The 24,083-nt window shown below is 40.0% G+C and overlaps 1 protein-coding gene across 11 annotated transcripts in view; it reads left to right on the top strand.

Annotated features, from left to right (window-relative positions):
* PDE1C (phosphodiesterase 1C) overlaps positions 1-24,083 on the top strand; it is a 483,269-nt gene that overhangs the window by 363,841 nt on the left and 95,345 nt on the right. For all 11 annotated transcript variants that reach the window (XM_074340964.2, XM_074340965.2, XM_074340966.2 and 8 more), the window contains 3 exons: positions 16,707-16,820; positions 18,653-18,835; positions 19,800-19,866. In XM_074340964.2, the coding sequence (XP_074197065.1) occupies positions 16,707-16,820; positions 18,653-18,835; positions 19,800-19,866 (364 nt within the window). The remainder of the gene's footprint in view (positions 1-16,706; positions 16,821-18,652; positions 18,836-19,799; positions 19,867-24,083) is intronic.

Consider the following 24,083-nt stretch of genomic DNA (forward strand, 5'->3'; position numbering starts at 1 on the left):
ACATAATAGATGATCAATTACAAAAAATGCGATAGTAAGAGCATCCAGAAATGGAGAGAAGCCCCTAAGAATAAGGACACTTTATTTCTGGTAATAAAACCAAGTAGTTTGGTGATCTAGCAGCCCCTGCCTTCCCCGCATGTGTCCATTCTCTGTGCAGGACCCACTTCCCCCCACCGTCCCCTCCCCACTGGGGCCCAGGAGCAGACATCCTCCGCCAACCTGCAGAGGCCTCAGTAAAACAGCGCTGCCCAGACCTCCCGCTCTTCTAGCATCTGGACATTTCGGCTGGTCGTGGGCATCCAAACTGTTAGAAATGACAAATAGAGAGAGTCATTCTCTGAAGCTGGGAGGGTGTTTCTGTCTCACATTTGCTCTCTACGCTTGAGTTTCAGGTAGGATAGAAAACCAAAAATCACTACAAGGGCTGCCATGTTTACTTACATTTCTGTCCTTTTGGAATTCCTCTCCTTTCTCACAGACCACATTTCGGAGTAGAGGAAACTTAATTTTTTTTTAAATCCTAACTTTTCCTTTCCTCTCCTTTTGGTCTTCCCTAAGGCAGTGACTCCTGCTGCCCACAGGAAGCCATCTTAAGTGGGTGATTCCTCCTTCCTGCTTATGTTTATTGTTCTCTCAGCCTCTCTGGAAGGTGAGCAGGGCTGTTGGCTGACACAGGCACTGGTTATGCCCTGGGGAGACACAGGCAGTGGACTGGACTCATTTACCTTCCTGTTCAGTGGGATCAAGGGTATTATATTCCCGAATCTGAAGGGAAGAAGTTCAGGAAATCACTTGGAAATAATATCATATCTCCCCCTGACATGCACTTCTTCTCAAAATATCTCTTTTAAAGGACTCTTCACTCCTTAAGCAGGAAGTAGAGTCCAATGAACTTTGGCACAGATTGCTTTCAACATTGGGTTTCTTTCGACTTTGTGTTCCTTAGAAATTGAAGTCAACAAGTTCACTTTGTGAATTCTTTGATAAATTCCATAATGTTCAATGCACAGTCTATTTTAAGACTTAATATATTATATGGAATTTATCTGTTTGTGTCTGCGTCCCTTACCAGAATGTACCCTCAAGATGCGTGGAGGGGTGGCCGCATGGCTCAGTTGGTTAGAGCGTAAGCTCTGAACAACAGGGTTGCTGGTTCGATCACCGTATGTGCCAGCATGAGCTGCACCCTCCACAACTAGATTGAAGGACAACAACTTGGAGCTGATGGGTCCTGGAGAAACACACTGTTCCCCAATATTCCCCAATAAAATATATATATATATATATATATATATATATATATATATATATATATATATATATATATATATATAAAAATAAAAGCTGCATGGACCCAGCACAGTGAGTACTCATGAAATATATGTTAAACTGTTGAATCCCACTAGCATGGCACAGTCTTGTCCTACCATGACCAGGAGTAATTTCTGTCTTCTCTGTGCTTGAATAATATTTGGTTATAGCTCTGTCACTGGGTATACCATAGAAGTTTATAGTTTTTGCATTTGTCACCCACACCAGTTGTGAGTGCCTTGGGAGCAGACATGACATCGTATCCATCTCTGTGTCTTGTGCGCCTTGCCTCCCACTGAGGTGTTTCTTGATCCTGTGAATGTAGCAGGGCCATTTGTTTACTCACAGCACACTCAAATGAGCAAAGAAAAGGTGGCTTCTGTATGTCCTGTGTATGATCTGATCTTCTTTCTGAGTCCCACCCTGCTGATTCTGGGTCTGCAAGGGGCATTGTGTGCAGGTGTGTGTGTGTGTGTGTGTGTGTGTGAGAGAGAGAGAGAGAGAGAGAGAGAGAGAGAGAGAGAGAGAGAGAGAGAGAGAGAGAGGAAGGTAGAAAGAAAAGAAGTATAATCCAATTCATAAAACTCCATCTAATTTGATAATTGAAACAGTCTTTTTAGGTAACTCACTTTTTGAAAAATCTAAATACTTAGACTTTCAGATTTCCTTATTCCTCTTTCAGTTGCTCTCCAAGACAGCACAGGTCCATGTGTTCTTGTATTGTCCTCTGGCGTCTCTTGTCTCCATGGTGATGTCTCGTGTTCACTTGTCATTGCAAGTCTTAGTGACATCTCTAGCCAAGTTCTGTGACTGTGTGCCTCCCTACCAACTTGGCCCTGCTCAGTTCCTGTGGTTCTGTGACCCTGCTGAGGTCTGGCTGGAACACTCACTTGGTCCCGGGCTTGGGAGGACATCCCTGTGGCCCACAGCCATGGTGGCACCCTTGGTAATCCCACCAGTCAGCACTATCAGCTGCTTCCCACGTCTTTCTGCAGGACACAGGGGACCTCTGACACTTCCATGCTCCCTGCCCAGGAGCCAAGTGAGACTTGAGGGATCTACACTGTAGCCTCCCTCCTCTGTCTGACTATCATATAGTAGCTACTTGCATTCTGAGGTCACCATGCTGACTTAGTGTGAGGATGTCCCAGGGGTCACCTCGGAGGTCATCTCTTTGCTGAGTACAGAAAAGGAAGTGGGGGCCAAATGCCTCAGCTGTTAGCTTTCCGCTTTCCCCTGACCTATCCAACAACCTCCCACCTCAGGGCTTTGGACACTAACCACTTCACAGACTTCTCTTTACCAAGACTCTTCTTTCCACCACTTCCCAGAAACTCGTCATGGTGGAAATGGCTATTGGCAGCTGGCAGATGGGGTGGTGGTGATGGTGGTGGTGGTGATGGTGGTGGCGGCGGTGGCGGTGGTGGAATGCAAACACAAAATACTCTTTTCTGTTACATGTCAATGAACTCAGGTGGTGGAAATGTCTGCACTAGGGGGAACTGGGGCTTTAGGTGAAGGAAGACTAATGCAGTAGGTTCTTTAAGCCACAGGTTTTAGCTTTTCACTTCAGATTCCAATGGCAGGCATCTTTGTCCAGGGAAATGTGAGAGTACAGGGGCTGAGAGAAAAAGAGGAAAGGAATCCACACCTAGTCCACAGCAAGCAATAGTAAACAGCCCAATCCAAAAGCACACATGAAAGTGGCTTGGGCTATTTGTGGAGCCACATGTCTGTAAATTTTACAGACCAGTCCCAGCCCTAATAAAGATGCTTATGTTCTTATTTCACACCAGTGCTGGACCAAGCCCAGCCATTCTCGCCTGCAGGGAGACCCATCATCAGGTGTCACACCTGCTCTGGCTGGCCTTTGGCTCTGCCAGGTTGTGGACAGAGCAGGTCCCCCCTCTGTGGCCATGCCAGACGAGGGACATCACCGAGCCCCATTTGTTTGTGTTTGTAGCCTGGGAGGGAGAAAGGAAAACTCCCTCTCTAGAAACACTCACTAGCGTAAGTGTGAAAGCACCACCCCTTCCTCGGGATTTTACAAATCTCATATACACTTCCAGAGTCAATATCAAGTGCTGAACATTTTGTGATTCCCTCGGTGTCTCTTTTTCCTTTAATAGAGAATCATTGAATGCAATTGTTTTTTCCTTCTTTCCAGTCCCTGAGCTAGAAACTAAAGCTCAACAAAGCTCTTCAGAAAAAAATTCTTCTTTTTACATTCAATAATAGAACATATTAAGACCCCACATCGGTTCAAATGTCATTAAAAAACCTGAGAGAGGATGTGCAGAGATTTAGGAGGTTTTAAAAATGCTAAATGAGCAAGTCCTAGTACAGCAGAGACTCACGCTGCTCCTGAGGGGAGAACTCCAAAACACTAGGCAATAATTTTAAACCGCAAAAATTACCATCGTGAACAATGAGGAATAATTGACTCGGGACAAGTGAGCACTTTCTCCGTATTGATCCATCAGTATTTGGTATGATTACTGCTAATCCCTTTGTAAACCAGCTCTCCTTGTAAATTCTGACAGAAAATGGCTAAACAAAAATGAGCTTTGTTCCTAAATAGCTATGGGAATTGGGTCCTGTGTTAGCATTTACCTTGTTTAGCTACCTAAGCTGTATGAAGCTTGTGTTTCTAACCACAGAGAGAGAGCAGGCACTATTTTAATAGAAGGTAAATAAGTCCCAGCCCTCGCCTACAAAGAGAGGGAGGCAATGCTGCTGAGTGAGATGCTAACACTTGAATGAATAAAACATCTTTCAACTCGTCTCTTTTTATTAATATATATCAACAAAATGGAAAAGCTTTTGGCTTTTGACATATTCAGTTATTAGAATGTGCTAGAGCAGACAAAAATGAATGATAATGCACTACAGGGCCAGATCCTTACCCACTCCCCCACCCCAAATGTATTACAAAATGATTGGTGGTGGGAAGGAAATTAAATGGTAATTATGTTGAAAACAAACTTCAAATGTTAATAATATGCAAATTGTTTTCCTATTTGATTGGAAACAACTATACAGTACAACACAATCACCATGATAGGTTCTTTCACACCCCTACTTACTTACCGCACTCCATCAGTTTCATACCTAGCTCTGAATTTCCTTCTTTACAAATCCTCCAGGGCCAGCCTGCCATAGTGAAATTACCCTCAGAATGAAACAAGCTTCTGAGGATGAACTGAAAAGGGAGAGTGAAAATGAAAGGAGGGGAAAGTGCCTCACCTTAGAGGCCACAAGGGGTCATGGCCAGTAGAGGTGGACTTGGGGACCCTTTACCAAAGTCACTGGGTTCTTCTTACCTCATCTTCTTAGTGTGATGACCACTCGCTAGCATCTCAGTTTCTTCAGTTGATCCTGAAAACCTCCAGCATGAAATAACCTTGGGTCTTTCTCAGGTTCTCACCAAACTCCCAACATCACTGGTTGTAAACCCTCGTTCGATCCTCTCCAGACATGGTGAACAGCGTACCTGGGAACATTTCTCCCTTCCTCTCTACTGCCAAGCAGAAGGCCCTGGGAGATAGCTCCTAAAGAGGCCACATGAAAAAAGAGGCCCTTATAAGACCAGCCGGGGTAAGGACAACTTAAGGTCAGCCTATTATCATCAGTAGTCCATTGAACTGGAGGGTGTGTCCATTTTTTAAAAAATTAAACTTTTTATTTTGAGATAATTGTAGATTCACATTATTATAGGAAATAATACAGAGATTGCCATGTAACCCTTTATCCAGTTTTCTCCAACGCAAACATTTTGCGAAACTACAGTACAAGTAGGAAATTGACATCAGCACAATTCACTGATCTTTTTCAGAGTCTCCCATTTTTATTTTACGTGTGTACATGTGTGCATGCATGTATGTTTACTTCTGTGTGATTTTATTATGTGTGTGGGTTTGTGCATTTATTACCACAGTCAAGGTCCAGACTAATGCCATCATCACAGGCTCGCATTTTGACATGTATCCTCGCCCCATTCCCCTCTCCCTCTAACCCCTGGCAAGCAAACCTGTCCTTCGTTTCATAATTCTGTCCTTTCAAAAATGGTTTATAAATGGAATCATAGACATGTAACCTTTGCGGATTGGCTTTTTTTCAGTCAAGGTAATTCCCTTGAGAACTCTCTCATTTTCATCAAATGTCTGGGAGGTTATCGCATAATCAGGATGATTATGTCTCTTGGTTTAACAGGATTATAAAGCTAACAAGCCACTTTAATGTAGCACATTCCATCCGATGCTCTCAACAGGGTAGGAACAAAAGACTTAAAAGAAAAAACAGGAATAGATGACAGGATTCCATTTTTAAGCTGTGGCAGAGATTGGCTGGCTCTTCACCAAACCCTCTGCCGACTTTGTCCCCCAAGGCGTACAACTGGACTACATCTTTCTACTTCTCTCTTGGAAAGGTAGTGATGTGACTGCATTCTGGACAATGGGACGTGACTGGAGGTGAAGTGCTCCTGTTCCAACGTGGTTCATACAGACCTCCCACACTGTTCTTCCACATTCTTTTTCCTTCTGTGGCCATCTTGGAAACCTATGTCAAACTTAGTGGAGCTACAAGGTGGGACAAACAACCCTGATTTAACTCTCCAGGATCTTTTGACCTTTAGAGTTCTGAGTCACCAGAGGAGTGGGGGCCACTGGGAGGTGGCCGAGGGGAGGGAAACAATAGCAGACTGTAACACTTCCTTTCCTATCGTTTCCTCCTGGGGTCTGTGCTAGACCAAGGACACACACAGCACTGTCCTCAACACATTCAAAGCAGTGCCCTCAAGTCACCTTGGGAGTTTCTCACTTTTCTTTGAGTTTTGTTGTTTTATTCTATAATTCTTCTGGAATTAATCTTAAGGGTGGATGCTGTGTTAATTCAGCACCTTGTTAGCTATTCTTTGCAGGTTCTTATCCATGAATTTTATTTATTTACGGTATAAAATAAAATAAAAGTGGGGGGGAGGTAATCTTGGGTTTATCTTGCTAAAACATACTATGTTTCTAGTGTGGTAGAATTCCTGGGATTTTGCTTTGTGAGTGAGCTGTAACTTCTCTGGATAATTCTAGCAACACAATGCAATTCTGACTGAATAAGAAACTGAATTCAGAGAAAGAAATCGAGGGACCCATGGGGTTGGATCAATTCGTAAAATGTAGAGAAACATGTCTGTGCGTGGTTTCAACCTTTCTAAATCTCCCTGCAAGGTTTCTTCTTACTTCTGCTCATCTTCCTTTTCTCATTACCGCCATTCAAAGATGTTTTTAGTTCTCATTTCTTGGGTCTATTGAGACAGATGTTTTTGAAGTGACATGTTTATCAGCATAGAAAAGTGATGGCGATTCTTTCCACATGAATAGCTGCAAATGAAAAGTGGCTTCTGGAATTTACCTTTTGGCAGCCTGGCAGGATTTCATCTCCTTCCCCTGCCACAGTCCCCAGCATGGCCTGTGGTAGATTCTGAATGATGCTCTGGGTTTTCTTTTTCATTCTTTTTACTGAAGAACGATGACCAATAAAGTGGATTCTTTTATTAGCATCCTTTCCCTATAATCTCTGCCTACCCAGAGTCATACTGTCGAGAGACAGTCTTTTCCTTCAGGAATAAAGACTTTCCAGCATAATTGTGAATCTTGCACTTTTTCTTGAGAAAATGTGTGAGCTGAATGACAGTAAAAACAAGGGGTGGAATGGTTTTTCAAAAACATATTTTTTGTATAAGACTAAGCATGATTGGGGGTGGGGGTGGGGGTAAACCCTTTCTAAATCACTGCATGATATTACTACAAGAACTCCAAAGGAACAGAATCAATATTGTAAGTTCAAAATGAGTTGAAACTTTAACGCTGAGTCATAATATCTTCTAGAACACTATAAAAATATAGGGCTTCTTTTGGACCAACCAGTGCTTCCTGCCTAGTGTTCACAGTCAGTGAGCTTGCATGCATGCACACTCTCAGCTCTCACACCCACAAATATGCAGCCTGAAAGGACATTTGTTATGCAGAACAGAAACTAGGAGGAAATTGAATATGCAGGGGGCTGTTCTATGGCATAGCTTCATGAAACCAAAAAGAAACCAAAATTCATCAGAAAACCTACAGCAACCAAGAGAGTATGTAATGATACCCTCGAGTAGACATGCAAGGAATGGGTCCATGCTAATGGAATGGAACAATCCCATGTAGAACAGGATAATTCAAAAACAGCTTGTATTTGGCTGTTTTATTTTTTCTTGTAGCAGATTTTTTTTTTTTTTTTGGCCTACTTATATTGTGCTTATATTAATATGAAAGTATATGTCACATCCTTATACATACCGGCTGGATATTGAGAGGAGAGGGCAGGAATAGCCAGATGGTAAAGAGCTGCAGGCTCAGAATCAAATGCTTTATCCATCTTGATATTTGGGAGTGTAAGTACTTCAACTTTGTTCTTTTTAATCAAAACCATATTAGGCATATTTGGTTGTTTGCATTTCCAAATAAATTTTAGAATCAGCCTCTCAATTTCCACCAAATGACCTGTGGAGAATTTGTTTGTGATTACATTGAATCTGTAGCTAAATTTAGTTACAATTCATATTTCTAACATACCGTTTTTAAATTTATGAACATGGGTTATCCTTCCATTTATTTAGGTCATTTAGACTTCTCTCAATAATATCTTACAGTTTTTCTATATAGAGCACTTTTTTGTCTTTTGTAAGATTTATTCCTAGATGCTTTTTATTTTGATGCTTTTGTAAATAGTACCATTTTCTAATTGTTTATTATTGCTTATCCAGTGACTTTGCTAAATTCACCTTTTAATTATAATAATTTATTTGCAAATTCTTTAGATATCCTGTCTGTTTATTATTTCATCTGTATTGACAGGTTTATATTTTTACTTTCCAGTCCTTATATCTTTTATTTCTTCTTCTTTTCTTATTAAAGTGGTCAAAACTTTTCATACAACCTTGAAAGTAGTAATGGAGTATGCCTTCTCCCGTTATTAGCTAGTTCAACAGAAAAGCTTGCCATATTTCAGTGTTATGTATGATGTTTGCTGTAGCATTTTTGTTTTAAAAACCCAGTATCAAATTTAGGAAATACACTTTTACTCCTTTTTTGCTAAGATATTTATCATGAATAGATGTTTTGTCAAATGCTTTTTAAAAGTCTGTTATGATGGTCATATGATTTTTTTCTTTTTTTCCTGTTAAAATAGTGAATAACATTTATTCCTTGATTTAAAATGTTAAACCAACCTTGCATTCTTGCAAGTTGGCTTGGCGCTTGGTTTCCTTTTTCTTTATTGCTGGATTTAATTTGCTAAATATTTGCTTAGGATTTTTTTTGCATCTATATTCACGAGAGAGATTCCCTTATAATTCTTTTCTTATAATGCCCTTGTTTGGTTTAGGAATCAAGAGTATGCTGGCCTCATACTATGAGTGGGAAGGCGTTTCCTCTTTTGCTTTTCTCTGGATGACTGTGTTATTTCCTCTTTGAATGTTTAGATGAATCCATTGATAATATGATTTAGCATTGTAATTTTCTTTGTGGGAAAATATTAAATTATGGATTCATTTTTTTTCAATAGGTATAGAAGTGCTCATATTTTATCATTTTCCTTATGTCAGTTTTGATAAATTAATTTCTCATGGAATTTTCTATTTCATCTAAATTTTTAAACGTATCTGCAGAAAAATATTTATGATATTCTTCTATGACTTTTTTGGGTGTCTGTAGGAACTGTAGTAATTTTCTCTTTTATATTCTTGATGTGTGTTATTTGCGTCTTCTCTGTTTTCTTGAAGACTAGTGCTTGACTTATCAATTGTATTAAGCTTTTTGAAGACCCGGCTTTTGATTATTTTTGATTATTTGTTGATTATTTCTATTAGAAGTTTGTTTTCTACTTAAGTTTTATTTTTGTGTTTAGTTTTTGCTATCTTTTACTTTCTTTGGATTAACTTGTTCTTTTTCTAATTTCTTGAGATAGTTAATAAAATCACTTATTTTCAGATTTTATCCTTTTTTAACATAGTCATTTAAGGTTATACATTTGTCTCTAAGCACTGCTTTACCTGCATGCCACAAGTTTTTATGTATCACATTTTCATTAACATTTAAAATTATTTTCTGATTTAATTTTCAACCCATGGTTATTTAGAAGTATATGCCTAAATTTTCAAACTTATGGAGTATTTCTAATCATTTTTTGTTGTTAATTTCAACTGAGTTTTATTGTTGTTGGAGAACATTATCTGTGTGATTTCAGTTATTTGAAATTTGTTTGGACTTTCACTATGACCCAGCATATGGCCAATTTTATAACTGCTACACGTGCACTTAAAGAGAATATTGTATATTGCAACTGGGTGTAGTGTTTAGTACATGTTCAATTAGGTCCGTTTTGTTAATGATATTGTTTAAAATCTTCAATAACCTTAATAATTTTTAACTGCTTAATAGCTCATGTGGGAGGTATATAAAAATATAGATATGGACCTAGGCACCAAATATATTTTTCTTAAGTGAAAAATTAATTGCAACCCAATAATTCATTTAAATCTATTTGTACATCTGCCTTAAGCATGTGTCCTTGGGAATCATAGAAGCACATTTCTCTTTTATTTACAGCATTAATAGTAAGTACAAGTCACATAACGAGGCCCTTGCCAATCATTATTTTAGTTGGTGTTTTGCTTCTGTTGTACAGGCCACTAAATCAGGAAACCACATGCCCAAAACAAGTCTTTTCCCAAAACGTATTAAAAGCAATGATCCATACATACTGCCACCCTATCAAAGTGCTGTCGCCTGAGAAAGACTATTCATACTTCACTGCTCAGGGGACCAGAAAAACCTAATTACAACACAAACGTATAGAAATTTTTTACTCATTAAGTGCCTGCACTCCTCTACTCTGCTGCTAGCTTGATCTTTCTAAAATGCAAATCTTATCATGCCACCCCCTCACTCCATTTAAAAAATTTCCAGGCACACCAGCTTGGTACTCGAAGCCCACCATGGTCTGGCTTCTACCTTCTGAAGTTTTATCTCTTCACATCTCCCTGAGTTCCAGCCACCCATGAAATTCCCAAGATGGGGTGTTCCCTTGGTCCAGAGTCCAACATTTCTCTATCCCGTCTTACTTGCTTGGCTGATGCCTCTTTGGCCTCAAGACAGCTCTGTTGTCACCTTCTCTAGAGAAGGCCTGGTTATTTGGAGATTCTTTTCCTCTGTGCTTTCTTAACACCCCTGTTACACCTCTGCCATCACACTTGCTTTACTGTGTGATAGGTACGATTAGCTGTCCGTCTTTCCTAACTGAGAGAAGGTGCTGTGTTTCCCCTCTTTGTATTCTTAGAGCCTATGATGGTGCCTGTACATAGAAAGCACCCAGTAAATGTTGCGGGAGTGTTTCAAGTGCAGCCATCTTAATTAATTATAGAAACAAACAAATCACCACAAAAATACTTAGATGGTGTCATTGGATGACATTAAAGCATAAGGCTGAAAGTCACTTTGGGCATTTCATTTGGGAGATTTGTTTTAATTTACTTGCTATGGCATTTAGGCAAGTGACAGGGGATGGGAGTGACATACAGGAAACAGGTGTATGAAAAGTAAACAGAGACGCCTTTGGCTTACAAATCCACGGATGTGATGAACTGAAACAGTGATTTTTTTAAATTCAAATGAGTTTTTAGGACTCATGATTCATTGGGACATGTAAGGGAAGTGCTGTAAAGGATCCAGTTCCCTTTCACATTCTCTCAAACTAAACAAAGCCTGTCAGAGACAATAGCCATCCTTGGCCACACTGCCATTTTAAGAGCTGCTCATCCATTGTCAGAGGGAATAACCTTGGGCAGAATGGACAGATATAAAAACGTGTGTTTCATGGCTTTTTATTCCGGTTTATTTTTGCTTGTGCTTTTTCTGATGATTTCATTCTAGTAATGTCTAAAGCAAATATATATGCTCCAAAAGCATAGTACTGTAGGGCTTTCAGGACCTCATTTGGGTAGGAATAGTGCCTAGTCCATTGTAGGGAAGTTTTCTAAGTTATGAAGTTGAATCCAAAATTTGCTTCCTAATGAAGTCAACCCCACTGGGCCTAGAATTCATCTTTGTGTGGGGAAAAGAGAAGGCTTTCTTCTACTCCAACAGACTTTTACATTTCAGATTACACTGTTCAGGCCTTTCCTTACTTAGTTCTCTTACGACACTTGTATGCATCCCAAACAATAGCATGGTCTCAAGGGAACTCAGCATCCAGGACTTGTTCTGGACTTAAGGGCACAGGGAACTGAAGTGATGCAACATTCCATTGCATGCCTTGTAGCAAAGAAACATATAGAAAGCAAAGAGGTGATGTGGAAAAATGAAGGACTCATATAAAGATGCAATGGCTCATCCACAAAGAAATCATGCACTAGCTTAACAGAAAGGCATCTTGCCAAAGTTTGAAAGCATAAGCTCTTCCTAAAATGGTGTTGCACTTCTATACTGGAGCTAATATTTGGCAGTCACAGTGACAGAAATGGATGGAGTGCTGGAAACTGTGAACATTCACTCAGAAGAGAAACTTGTTAGGGTTGTATATTTCCCCTTTTCCTCCCTCCCTTTCTCCTCTCCTCCTTTCAATTAGGTGCCCAGACCAAAAATCCTTTCAAGTAGTATTAAAAAAACTAGACATACAGACTCCAGCTTACCATGAGATTTGTCCTTGGGGACATTGCCCTGTTAGGTAAAATGAATTCATGTGAAAAAACATGCAGACAAACTTTACTAGGAAAACAAAGGTAGACGCCTGAGGCTTCTACCTTAGCTAGGCTTCTCCAAGTTTAATAAAAATACTTTATAATATGGGCAGGGAAGGTCTTGGCTGTGTTTAGACAACTCTTTCTAAGATGGATTCACATCTAGGGAAACCTTATTCCTAGAAACTGCAGGACATTTCTCATTGTTTGAGACTAATTGTTGACCAGTGGTGGAAGAGCTAATTTGAAAGTGTTCTGCCCACAAAGCAGTAATTTCACCATGAGGTAGGCGGTAGGTAGGGCAGGGCAGGATAGGTGTTCCAAGGAGGATAAAGGACTGGAGGAGAGTGTGGACTGGGCCAATGGAAAGCATGAACCTGTTGCTATCCTCAAGTTCAACAGTATTTGAAAATTGGGACATCTGGAATTTCGTAGGGTTTGTGTGGCAGCTACCTACAGCAGCAATTTGGCAGCTGGGTGACCAGGGACAGCTATCGCTTGTATCTGACAGGTGCTAGTTCACATAGGGGCTGGGTATAGAGGAAGTTGGTCACCATTTAATTCTTTTTTTAAAATGTCCTTATAGTCATTCTATTGTCATATTTTCTTCTCTTTAATTTCTTCTTCTATCTTAGTACATTCACTTTTGATTACGTTAGGATTTCAGCTGTCACCTTTGTTTCACAGAGCTGTTTTTTTGAATTTTGTTGAATACAAAGCTGGAATATGCTCCCAAAAATTTATTTCTGTTTCAGTTAGTGAATTTTCTTTTCAAAAGTGAATCTTTTCTCTGTATTTTGAGTGCTGTATTCTCTGCTTTATTTATTGCTGAATCTTTTTAGCTCTTTCTCCTTCCTTCCTTCCTTCCTTCCTTCCTTCCTTCCTTCCTTCCTTCCTTCCTTCCTCCCTCCCTCCCTCCCTCCCTCCCTCCCTCCCTCCCTCCCTCCCTCCCTCCCTCCCTTCCTTCCTTCCTTCCTTCCTTCCTTCCTTTCCTGTTTAGTTTTCCTTGAGTAAAGAGAGGTGACTGTTGGTTGGGTGTTTTTCATAAACACAGTGGGAGTGTTGTCCGAGGTTCCCTTCTCTGTCTGCCGGGGTGTTGGCAGAATCTTCTACTCATCTCCTAAGCTAGAAAGATGGGAGTAGGTTTGAATTTCTGGTACCACTTCTTCATCCTAAAGGTACGTTATTCTGTGTCATTTCTTCTCGGGGTTGGTTGAAGCCTCTGGGTGAGGGGTTTGCTTGGGTTTCCAGCTTCCTGTCGGGTCAGACCTTCACACTCGATATGTAAATGTGGCTGTGTCTGGTGTCTGTCCGGCACTACCGGTGACTACTTCAGGGGAAGCCCCACTTTCTGGTAATTGTGGCCCAAAGCCTGGGAGCCTCCAACACTGATGATTTTCAGTTGTTGATCTGAGCTGCTTAGTGGGATTCAAAGTGACACTTTCCCTGGGAGCTCCACTCCCATTCTGGCCTGGGGTCCTGGCCGCCAGGTCGCAGGGCTCTCGAGGACTTGATTCGGCCAGTAGTGTACTTTCCCAGGAGTGAGAATTGTTAACAATAACGGAGATTATATGACAGTCCGTATAATGTTCTTAGCAATTTCAGTTGTGTTTGACTGATTATAATTAGTTTCTGGTTCAAAAAAATGACGCAGGAAGCATTTATACTGGGAATAGGAGCTTGTCTTAGAAAAAGTGTCAGTCATTTCCATGTTTGCTTGTCCTTGTACAATTAATATTATATTTCATCTGCCACTTCTTTTTAATCTTTTCAAAGCTACTTGTCTACTTTGTAAAGTTTGGCTTAATTAAATCTATGCCATAAATCCACAGTCCATTTAGTTGGAGACCCATGAATTTACCCCCTTTGAAAGAGCACTGTTGTAGAGTTTGCCTTGAAGTGTTTGGTTTTTATTTTCTGAAAAGCATATTAATGATGAATTTTGAATTTGTTCCCACCTGAGAATATATTTGTTGGCTTTTTATATACGTGGCAATTCTACTTAAGGTAGATATAGATATAGATATGGGTATGGATATCTTGAAAGAGACCATATTATTTTGAAAAACTGGTGTTTGTTGTTAATTTGTTTTCTGATATTTAGCATGGTGGAAATCTATGGCTAGCTTGAATTTTTTTACTTTGTAAGTAATATATTTTATTTTCTCAAAGATTTTCAAGTTCTTATTCTTTGAAATGAAAAATTACAACAGCATACATTGGATGTTTTCATTTATTTTTTTCTGGTTTTATCTGATCCCTCCCTTTTCATCTGCTTAAAGCGGTTTTTCCTCAGTTTAGGATAACTTACTTGATTAAAGCTGCTTCTGTTTATTTCTTATGGAAACCCTATTACAAGCAGATAGGACCATCTGGTTCTTACCTTCTATTAGTCTTCTATTTTCCCTCGTCATTTTTTTTATGTTTTGTCCTTTCCTTTTAGGTTTTGAGAATTGAGATGAGTCCTATTAGAGATTCATATCAATTCCTGGTAGGAACTTTAAGCCTCAAATGAAGGGAGAAATGTTTAAAAAGTTTAAATTGACCCTCATTTTACTTTGCCAGTTGAGAGTACGTCCAGTCTAGGGGATAGTTGGGTCCCTGGAGGTGATAGTGAAGAGTAGAGGCAGACTTAGCCAGGAATGTGTTTTGCTAAGGAGCTTCCTTCCATTCCTTTTTCGGAACAGCTCTCAGGGCACGTTGCTACAGTTTCCCCTTTCTTTGGCAGGCTGGCTGTCTACTGTGTGTGACTGGTAAGCCCGTCCATGCCAGCTCCGTGTCCTGCACGGCCTCTGAAACCCAGAACACTTCCTAATGCTGCTCCTGGGAGCCATGGGGCTGACCCTCACCTCCAAGCCTTGCAGAGGCCTCTGCTGCCGTCCTTTGTATGTTTCCCTTTGCATGCTGGAGATTTACAAGTGACGCAGTCTCATTTCCTCTGAATTTTACATCATTGAAATTCCTGGGAATTTCTTTTGTTGACCCTCTTGCTTACTTTTTACGGTTGATCCAGACTTTTTCCTTCTTCTTTATTGCTGATCATTTTCATGTAGTTCTGGAGGGGAGTAGTTTCCAACTTGCCAAGACATTGACCTGTTCTCAGTTATGAATGCAAATCTGAGGGTATTTTGAAGTCAGGAAGGTGAGATCAGCTTTGGGAAATGGAGACTTGATAATAATCTTAAGTATCCTGCTAGTGTGTTTCTTATCTTACCTATGATGGTGAAGGTCACTGAATAACAATGATAACAATTGCCTTTATAAAAAACAACTGGGAAATGAGGAGATGTTGGTCCAAGAGTACAAAGCTCCAGTTGTAAAAAGAGTAAGTTCTGGGGATTTAATTAATGTACAGCATAGTGACTAGAGTTAACTGGCATTAGTTTTGATTATTGTACACATGAAAGTTGTTAAGAGAGTAAATCTTAGATGTTCTCACCACACACACAAAAGTAACTATGGGAGGTGATGGATGTGGTAACTAACCTTATTGCGGCATTCATTTGCAATATATACGTGTATCAAATCATCACATTGTACACCTTAAACTTGTATAGTGTGATATGTCAATTATATCTCAATAAAGCTGGGAAAAAAGACAACTGTAGGTCACACGGTTGATGGGACTATACCAATATCAATTCGATTTAATCTTTATAGCAACCTAGGAAATTTGGTGGTTGGATCTCCATTTTATACCTGACACTCGGAGAAGTTAAAAAACTTGCCTGTTATTCATAGGCAATATGTTATCCTCAAAGGGTTTTTTTTTTTTTTTTTAATACTTTATTGGGGAATATTGGGGAACAATATGTTTCTCCAGGGCCCATCAGCTCCAAGTTGTTGTCCTTCAATCTAGTTGTGGAGGGTGCAGCTCAGCTCCAAGTCCAGTTTCCGTTTTCAATCCTTAGTTGCAGGGGCACAGCCCACCATCCTATGGAAGGAATTGAACCGGCAACCTTGTTGTTGAGAGCTCGCGCTCTAACCAACTGAGCCATCCGGCCGCCCCATGTTTTGTGTTTTTCAAGCTTGGGTATTTATCTGTTCCTAGAGGAATTCTTCCTGACCAGTGAAATAGTCTGCCTTCATGTATTCCTTATGTAGCCCTCTAAGATTCTTTCGGTGATTGAGAGCTGTTCACCTGTCCTGGGACACCTGTGGGCCAGCAGGAGGTTGCTCTTCTCCATGGTCACTGGGAGCAAAGTACCATCAAAAGAGCAGAATCTAACCTGGTACCTGATGATATCATTGCTGATCATGGTTTACTACATCTAATTAGAACAAAAAAGTTAAAATCAGAGACGTAGCAAATCGTTGATCATTTAGGGCACTCTTAGAAGGATCAAAGGTAGCTAGAAAGTGTTGGGGGTGGTCAGCGCCTGGTGGATGAGATCATTTTGTTCTTGCTTCACAGTGGCAGAAATGTGTACGTTTATTTTATAATTTGCTCCTTGAGAAATACCAGTCAGTTCCATCATTAGATTTGTATTTTCCTTTCAGATATATTGGGATAAATAAAAACAGTCAATGGCTGTAAAAATGTGTCACTATAATTGTGGGATTATTCTTTGTTTCCTCTGTCTGTTCTAATTGAATTATGTCTCTTTTTCCTTCCTAGGTTACGGTCTTTGGTCAAACAATTGGAGAGAGGGGAGGCTTCGGTGGTTGATCTTAAGAAGAATTTGGAATATGCGGCCACAGTGCTTGAATCTGTATACATTGATGAAACCAGGTAAGCTAAAAATGACAGGAAGTTAGGGCAGTGATGGTGCATTTCCTGTTATATGGCTTTTCTGAAATGTATCCCATGGCATGTATGAGGTAGCATTCGAATGATGGGTCTTGGAACTTTAGTTTCCACAAATAAATGGGGTAGATTTGGATTTCACGTAGCCTGTGTACCACCTCATGTAACAGAAGCCAATAGAACTTCTCTCACATGGCCATTATGACAATGGAGTGAGATCAGGTAAGAGGGGAAAGGGTAAGTCTGGTAAGATTTCTTATCAAATGTAGGGTTCCACTGTAATTATTGCATGTTGTTGGTCTCAGTCTAAAGATTATACTCATGTTGGAAGTCACAGAATCTGTAAGTGAAGGCTCCGGACGTGATGGAGAAACATTTGTTCTCTTAAAGTACTCAGTGCTCCTCCTTCATTCTTAAGTACTCGTTGATTTTCTTAGGAGACTCTTTCCACTTGAATCGTCCAAAAGTATTAAAGGACTTCCGGTTCCTAAGTGCATTTGAAAGTAAGAACATTTCTTTTGAAAAATGTGGAGATGGTGAATATGAAAAAGATGGTTTTTCTTCTTTTTTTAAATGTAGGCAGTGTCCTCTGTCGGCATTTATGATGTCTTACATTTCGATGCCAAATTCCAGTCTGAAAGGATTTCCCAGTAATGTAAGAATTGTGTGGCTTCGTTTTTGGTGACACACTTAGTTCCAATTGAAGGAAATTTGATATCGTAGAAGGAAATTTGATATCATAGTTTTCTTTTTTTCACTTGTAACATTTTCTCCCCTTCTCCCCAATTGATGTGTCTAAAGGAAAAAATCTATTTTCATTGGCACCTGTTTTTACTACCTGTTTTTAGTAGGACTTAATATAAATATAAAATATAATTTTAAGTTTTATTGTAGCTTATTACTGTTTATGTTCCGTTCTAATGGTCTGACCTAGGAACAAGTGTGAAAACTCAGCTAAGCAAACCTGACAGATGACTTAAATCTCTGTGTTCAAATAAAGAAACTGTTATTTTGGAAATTTCGCTTGAATTTAGGCATTTAAGTTTCTGTAATGTCCTCTCAAACTGAAATGAGTATCAGTTGACATCATTTGGGTTGACGTAACTTGGGTAATACTTTAAAAAGTCTATTTTTCTTTTTTAAAAATTTTATTTTTATTGTGATATAATCGACATATAACGTTGTAAGTTTAAGGTGTATAACATGTTGATTTGATACATTTACATATTGCAATATGATCACTCCATAGCATTAGCTAATACCTCCATCACATCTCATAATTGTCATGATTTTTTTGTAGTGAGAACAATTAAGATCTTGTCTCTTAGCAACTTTGAAGTTTATAATGCAGTACTGTTGCCCATAGTGAAAGCCTTTTAAATGCCCATTTTTTAAAGACAAAAATAATGCCACAATGGTTCGTCTAAGAAATAAACTTCCCTCTGAATGCATTTTTAAGTGGAAGGTTTAGATTCCATTCAAATACCACAAAGCTTTTAGGAATAAAGATATTGGGTGCTCCTGAGTGCAATGGATCTGCGACCCACAGAGCCTGAGATGGATGTATTTGGCTTTCTCTGACTCCTTTTGTCCAGTCTGGCAGAGAGAGCCATGCTAAAACCTAAGTTGTAGGAGAGACATTCCTGAAAGCCAGATGGTGAGCTTTCACAAGCCTTACCCAAAAGGCGCTGTATTTTTTGTGGCCATTTGAATTTGGTGTCTTTGCACCTGTGTACACAGGTGGGGTGGAGAAAAGGAGCATCTGTTTTGAACTTTAGGTCTCCTCTCAGTGTCCTGGTTATGTTTCTTGTGTTCAGGCGACTTCTGGATACGGAGGATGAGCTCAGTGACATTCAGTCAGATGCGGTGCCTTCCGAGGTCCGAGACTGGCTGGCCTCCACCTTCACGCGGCAGATGGGAATGATGCTGAGAAGGAGTGAGGAGAAGCCGCGGTTCAAGAGCATCGTGCATGCAGTGCAGGCTGGGATATTTGTGGAGAGGTAACGGCAGTTGTCATTCAATGAGCAAAGCAGCAAAAGGAACCAATGACTGGAAGATCTGCTTTGATGTAGTTTTGGCATCTTTATAAATACTGAAAATTTTGGGGGGAAGAAGATAGTCTTGAATGAGAGATGGCTGAAGCATGTCTATTTGAATCTCTGTAGGATTGTTAGGACAAAATTTTGCCTTTGTTCAGAATTCTTTTTGTTAACTAGAGAAGATTTAGTTTGAGGTCAGTCTCCCACTTTTAAAGGAGGACATCACTAATCCATCATCCTGTGACATACGCGGATGATGTCTGTGTTTGGGACAGATCAGGGACAACTTGTCGACCCCAGAAGGGTAGTTCATTTAAGGGATTTGAGTTCTCCTTGAAACTTTCCAATTTTGTTAGCCATTGTGTTCTTTGAAATTGAATTGCCCCCCTTCCCTGGAAATAGATTCCAGAAATCAATTTATTCTTCCTATAAGCCTTATTATACAAATGGATTTATTCTTCCTATAATCCTCATTGTACAATTACCGATTTTAGAAATGCCACAGTTCACCTGGGATGTTTTTCTTCTTGTTTTTGACAGTTTTAAAGAACAATGTCCTCTAAATGGATAGCCCATAGGAGTTCTTTATCCAGGTTAAAATACTGCATTGCAAACTGTCTATATTGTACTATAATTCACTTGTGGCAAAAGAGGTGACCCATTTTAATAACTTAATTTCCAATTTGGACCACATAGATTAATTTTTGTTTCCATTATTTCATGTATTTGAGATTGCTTTGACTTCTTTTGAATTTAACACTTAGGCCACTTGAATGCTATGAAAAATGTTATAAAAGAAATTTTAGGTTTTTCGGGTCCCCAGTTGGCATGACTTCTCATTATTTGTCAATACTTGTTACACGTCTGTGGCCTGCTGTCTTTGTAAGATAAGCTTGTGCATGTTCTCCCTCTCTGACTTTGCCAGAATGTACCGACGGACATCAAACATGGTTGGACTGAGCTACCCACCAGCTGTTATTGAAGCATTAAAGGTAATACCAAAGAAAAAAACCTTACAACGTACATGGTACCCTGTAAAAAGTACAGTTAAATTTGTCGTTAGGAAAATACGAGGCTTTAATTTGCAGATTTCCCAATCATTCCTGACTTTTTACTTTTATTATCTTTCACTTATGTGTTCTGACAGTGTCAGTATTGTTTTAGCCTTCCTCTTGCTAAGTTTTTATTAAATCAAATGGTGTGGGTTTCCTTTCTTTCTACGTCCCTGGAGTCACTTAGTGGTCTGCGCAGTGCTCTGTCAGTATGGGACTCAGTGTGACTTTGGCCAGAGGAGATCAAATTTGTTGTGGTTATAACGGAGAGTCTTTGGTGATCACTGGTGTACTGTTATCTTATTACCTACTCTAAGTCCATTTCATAGATGAAGAAACTGAGACTCCGTGAGAGTTTTAAAAAGACACAGTTAATCAGAGACAGAACTAAGGCTGATGCCAGAGTTTCAGGCACATAATAAGCTCTCAATAACGTTTTACGGCATGAATGGATGCTCCCAGAGCCCTAGTCCTGTCCGCATAGCCTACTGTTGTCTCAAGGCTCTCACTGCACCAAAAGTTCCATTTGAAGTCATGCAGATGTTTGAGTGTAAATGGGCTTAATCCTGCAGAATTACTTCCAATCAGGCAAGCTCTTGGAATTGTATAGAATATTTCTAAGAGTCCCAAGGTGGATATATTCCTCGAGGCGAGTGTTGATTCAGACCCACTGGTCTGAGGATAGCCCCGCTGTGTTGAAGCTGATTCGGCATCTGGATTTGAGGGTGGGGCTGTGTGTCGGCTCAGGATCACTGGGCTGGTTGAAATCGCGTAATGCCTACACGGGGAAGGATCACAGGGCTGGTTGAAATCGCGTAATGCCTACACGGGGAATCCTGTCCACTTGCTCAGGGGCTGTGGGGAAGTTCAGAGTAGGGAAGCACCATAGGTGGTCCAGTGAATTAAACATTTGAAATTCAGCAGCGGGAGTGGAAGGGCTTAATGGAAAGAGCTGAGCTTAGACTTCAGGGGAACATGTGTTGGTGTTCTTGTGCCTATTGTTGTCTTTCTCTGAAACCTGAAAAAAGTATTACCCAATGGCATTTCCATAAAATGACCTAAATTACCTATTCATGGAATTAGGGGTGAGACTGCTTCTTGATCAATTTAATGTCAAGAAAGAGTCCTTTAGGGACACGTTGATCATATGTTTCATAGTCCCTTTCTCTTGTCTCAAAGACATTCACTAGCTGAATTTGTGAGACTGTAAATATTCAGATTCTTAGTTTTCTGTCTCTTCTTAACTCATCTTAAGAGCAGGAAGGATTCTCAAGAAGGATGCAGCAAGAAGACACGTTTTCTCTCACTCCTCTTCACCCCCACTCCAATGCCCAATACATCTGTATGATTTACAGCGACATTTTCCATTTAATCAGTAAAATCACTTCACACTAGGTTTGATGGTTCCAACACCACTGTAAAGTTGCATTGATTTTCATAATTGAACCTGAAACATTCAATGCAAGTCTTAGGAACATTAAAAGCATCTTTTATCTTGAATTTCTTCCTTTATTGTGACCATGAATGCAGGTGGCTATGCCGGTACTAAGAAATTTATGAAAATATTTCTTCCAAATTCGTACATATTTTCTCTTTAGAAAAACTGAAGAAAATGTGAAACAACCTGTGATGTTCATGCATTATTATGTTATGCTCATAGAAAAGTAATTCTCAAATGTCTTTCTGAGGGGAAAGTTACCTAGATAATGCAGACAAAGGAAAAGCACTAACTCCCTGAATTGCTTTCCTTCTCGACAAGGATTGCTGATATGTACACAAGGCTAAGGCTGCTGTTTCTGTTGGTCCTGACCTCTGTTCCCTAGGGAAATCCAAGACCTTTTTCAATGTAGTATTTTCCCACCTCCCTAGACTCTGGTTTTATTTGCCATGGATTCGGAGGTGAGTTGGAGAGATCACAAAGATACTTTTTTTTTCTTTTTTAATGTAGTGCCTGTTAGAAAAAGTTTATTCCCATTCCACTGCCAGCAGTTCATACGGAATCACTACTGTTGTCTTCTGTTACAGAAAATTTCCCCAAAGATTGAGAGAATACAATTCAGTAAAATAACCATCATGCTACTGTCATCACCTTTGTGATGAATGTAAGAACATAACATACAATAACATTGAAGTAAGAGAATAATTAACTGCCGCCAATCTCTAAATTTGAAATATGGTGCATTTTTCCATTCAATATACACTAGCTTCTAACTTGAGATGTTTTTTTTCTCTAGTCTTCTGAGGTGGGGTTATTGGAAATGTAGGTGTGCTGTTCCTTAGAAAGGCATCTGTTGCGTGACTTACAAAGAGACGCCCTGGATAGACTCCAGGTTTATAGTGGGAGGAAATGAGGACATGCGGGCTGCCTTACATTAGGCTAATAGGAAGTTCATGCAGTTTCTCCACGGGAGTCGTCCTTGGGCCAAGTTTGGTAAGAGAGGAAGAATGGTTTAAGAAAGTTAAAGTAGGTGCTTGTTAAAAGGCAGAGTCTAGGCCCCACACCAGGATTCTGCAGAGGCCGCTCCCTGAAAATCAGCATTTTTTCTGAGCACGCCCCGTGGTTTTGAAGAACAGTAAAATTCGACAATCACCGCTAAGGCCTTCTGAAAGTGAGGGGCCAGAGAGGACATCCATCTCGCGCTCTGTTTGCTCACCCTCTCATTTCTCTAAATCCTAACATTCGGAATAAATATTGACTTCTTACTACGGTAATCACTTTATTTCCAGTGATAGCATTTCTCTTTTTTATTCATTCTGTCCGACATGACACAGTGTTTTCACATCTACTTAGTTGTCCATGGACTTGACTTTAGGGGTAATGGTCAGACAATGGATGTCATGACAATGTCAATTACAGTAATCACAGTGAAAGTTTAGGACTCGGGTTAATCTTAAGTGGCCCCACTGTCTATGGCCTGGGCCCTGTTGAGGTATTTAGGGCATGTGGCCTGGGTCACAGCATATATTCACTGAGTTTACAATGTCATCTGTTGGCGATGATATCACTAGGGGGTGTCAGAGAGTTTATTGACTGGTTCTGCTGCTGAATGGCATTAGACATTTCACGTCATCTCTCTGAGGTTGCTGTCTGTAAAACTGGTGAGAGAAACACCTATTTCTAGAGTTGTGAGGGTTTGCAAATGAATATATACACTTCATTCTGTGCCTGGCACAGAAAACGTGCTCGATACTTGTAGCTATTTTTTTCCAGTTATTATAGTGGAGACTGAGGTGAGGTCAGCACTAAGGGTGAACTGAAACAATCCAGTTTGAACCCCTTTTGGAAAAGCTTGGTTTTCCCTACATACACTTCAGATTTTCTGTGCCCTGGCATCCATGAAAGAGACCCTTGATGGCCTTGGGATGACCTTGACAGTTGGGACGTTTGGAGAAGGACACAATTGGGATGGATGGATGATGTTTGATGCAGTGAGGGCTGAAGTGAGAGCACTCAGGCCAGCATCTTGACAGGAAGGTCCCTCTCAGGACATCATCTGACAGCTTGCCTGGACTCGGTGTGGTCTCACATGGGTCCTTATTGCTGTGCTCATGACAGTACGCTTTCTTTACTAAAAGTGAGACTGTCGTCACAGTGCGAAACCTAATGACTGTTGCTTTAACTCCTGGTTAAACATGCTTTTGTTTACCACATGCATAGATAGCTGGTTATAAGTCAAAAGCACATCAGACAATGGTTACATATATTTTGGAGTAGCTATTTATAGACAAATAAGGCTTTGAACTTGAAAAGATATATAAGGAGTGTGTTCAGCTTAGCTCTTTGTTTTATTTTTTTCAGTAAAGTGACTTACAGATTTGAGAAGTAGATCCCCAGACCAGTAACTCCAGAAGTGGGAACATTTTTTCTGACCCATGAAATGAAGGCTTTCTCTGGGGGTTCAGCTCCACTGTTTGGATTGAAGTGACACGTTATTTTGTTTTCTATGTCTTGCATGTTTCTGAACGCTTTTAAAAGTGGGTTAACATTCTCATTAGAGTAGGGATTCACTGTAGGTTGTCAAGTGAATTAAAAATTTGAAATCCAGCAGGGGGAGTGGAAGGGCTTAATGGAAAGAGCTGAGCTTAGGCATTGGGGGAACATGCGTTTGTGTACAGACCCCACTTGTAACCCTGGCACTTACTCATGATGGGTCTTA

This window comes from Rhinolophus sinicus, chromosome 4 (assembly GCF_057876585.1).
Source record: "Rhinolophus sinicus isolate RSI-liver-muscle chromosome 4, RSI-T2T, whole genome shotgun sequence".
In the NCBI taxonomy this organism is placed as follows: Eukaryota; Metazoa; Chordata; class Mammalia; order Chiroptera; family Rhinolophidae; genus Rhinolophus; species Rhinolophus sinicus.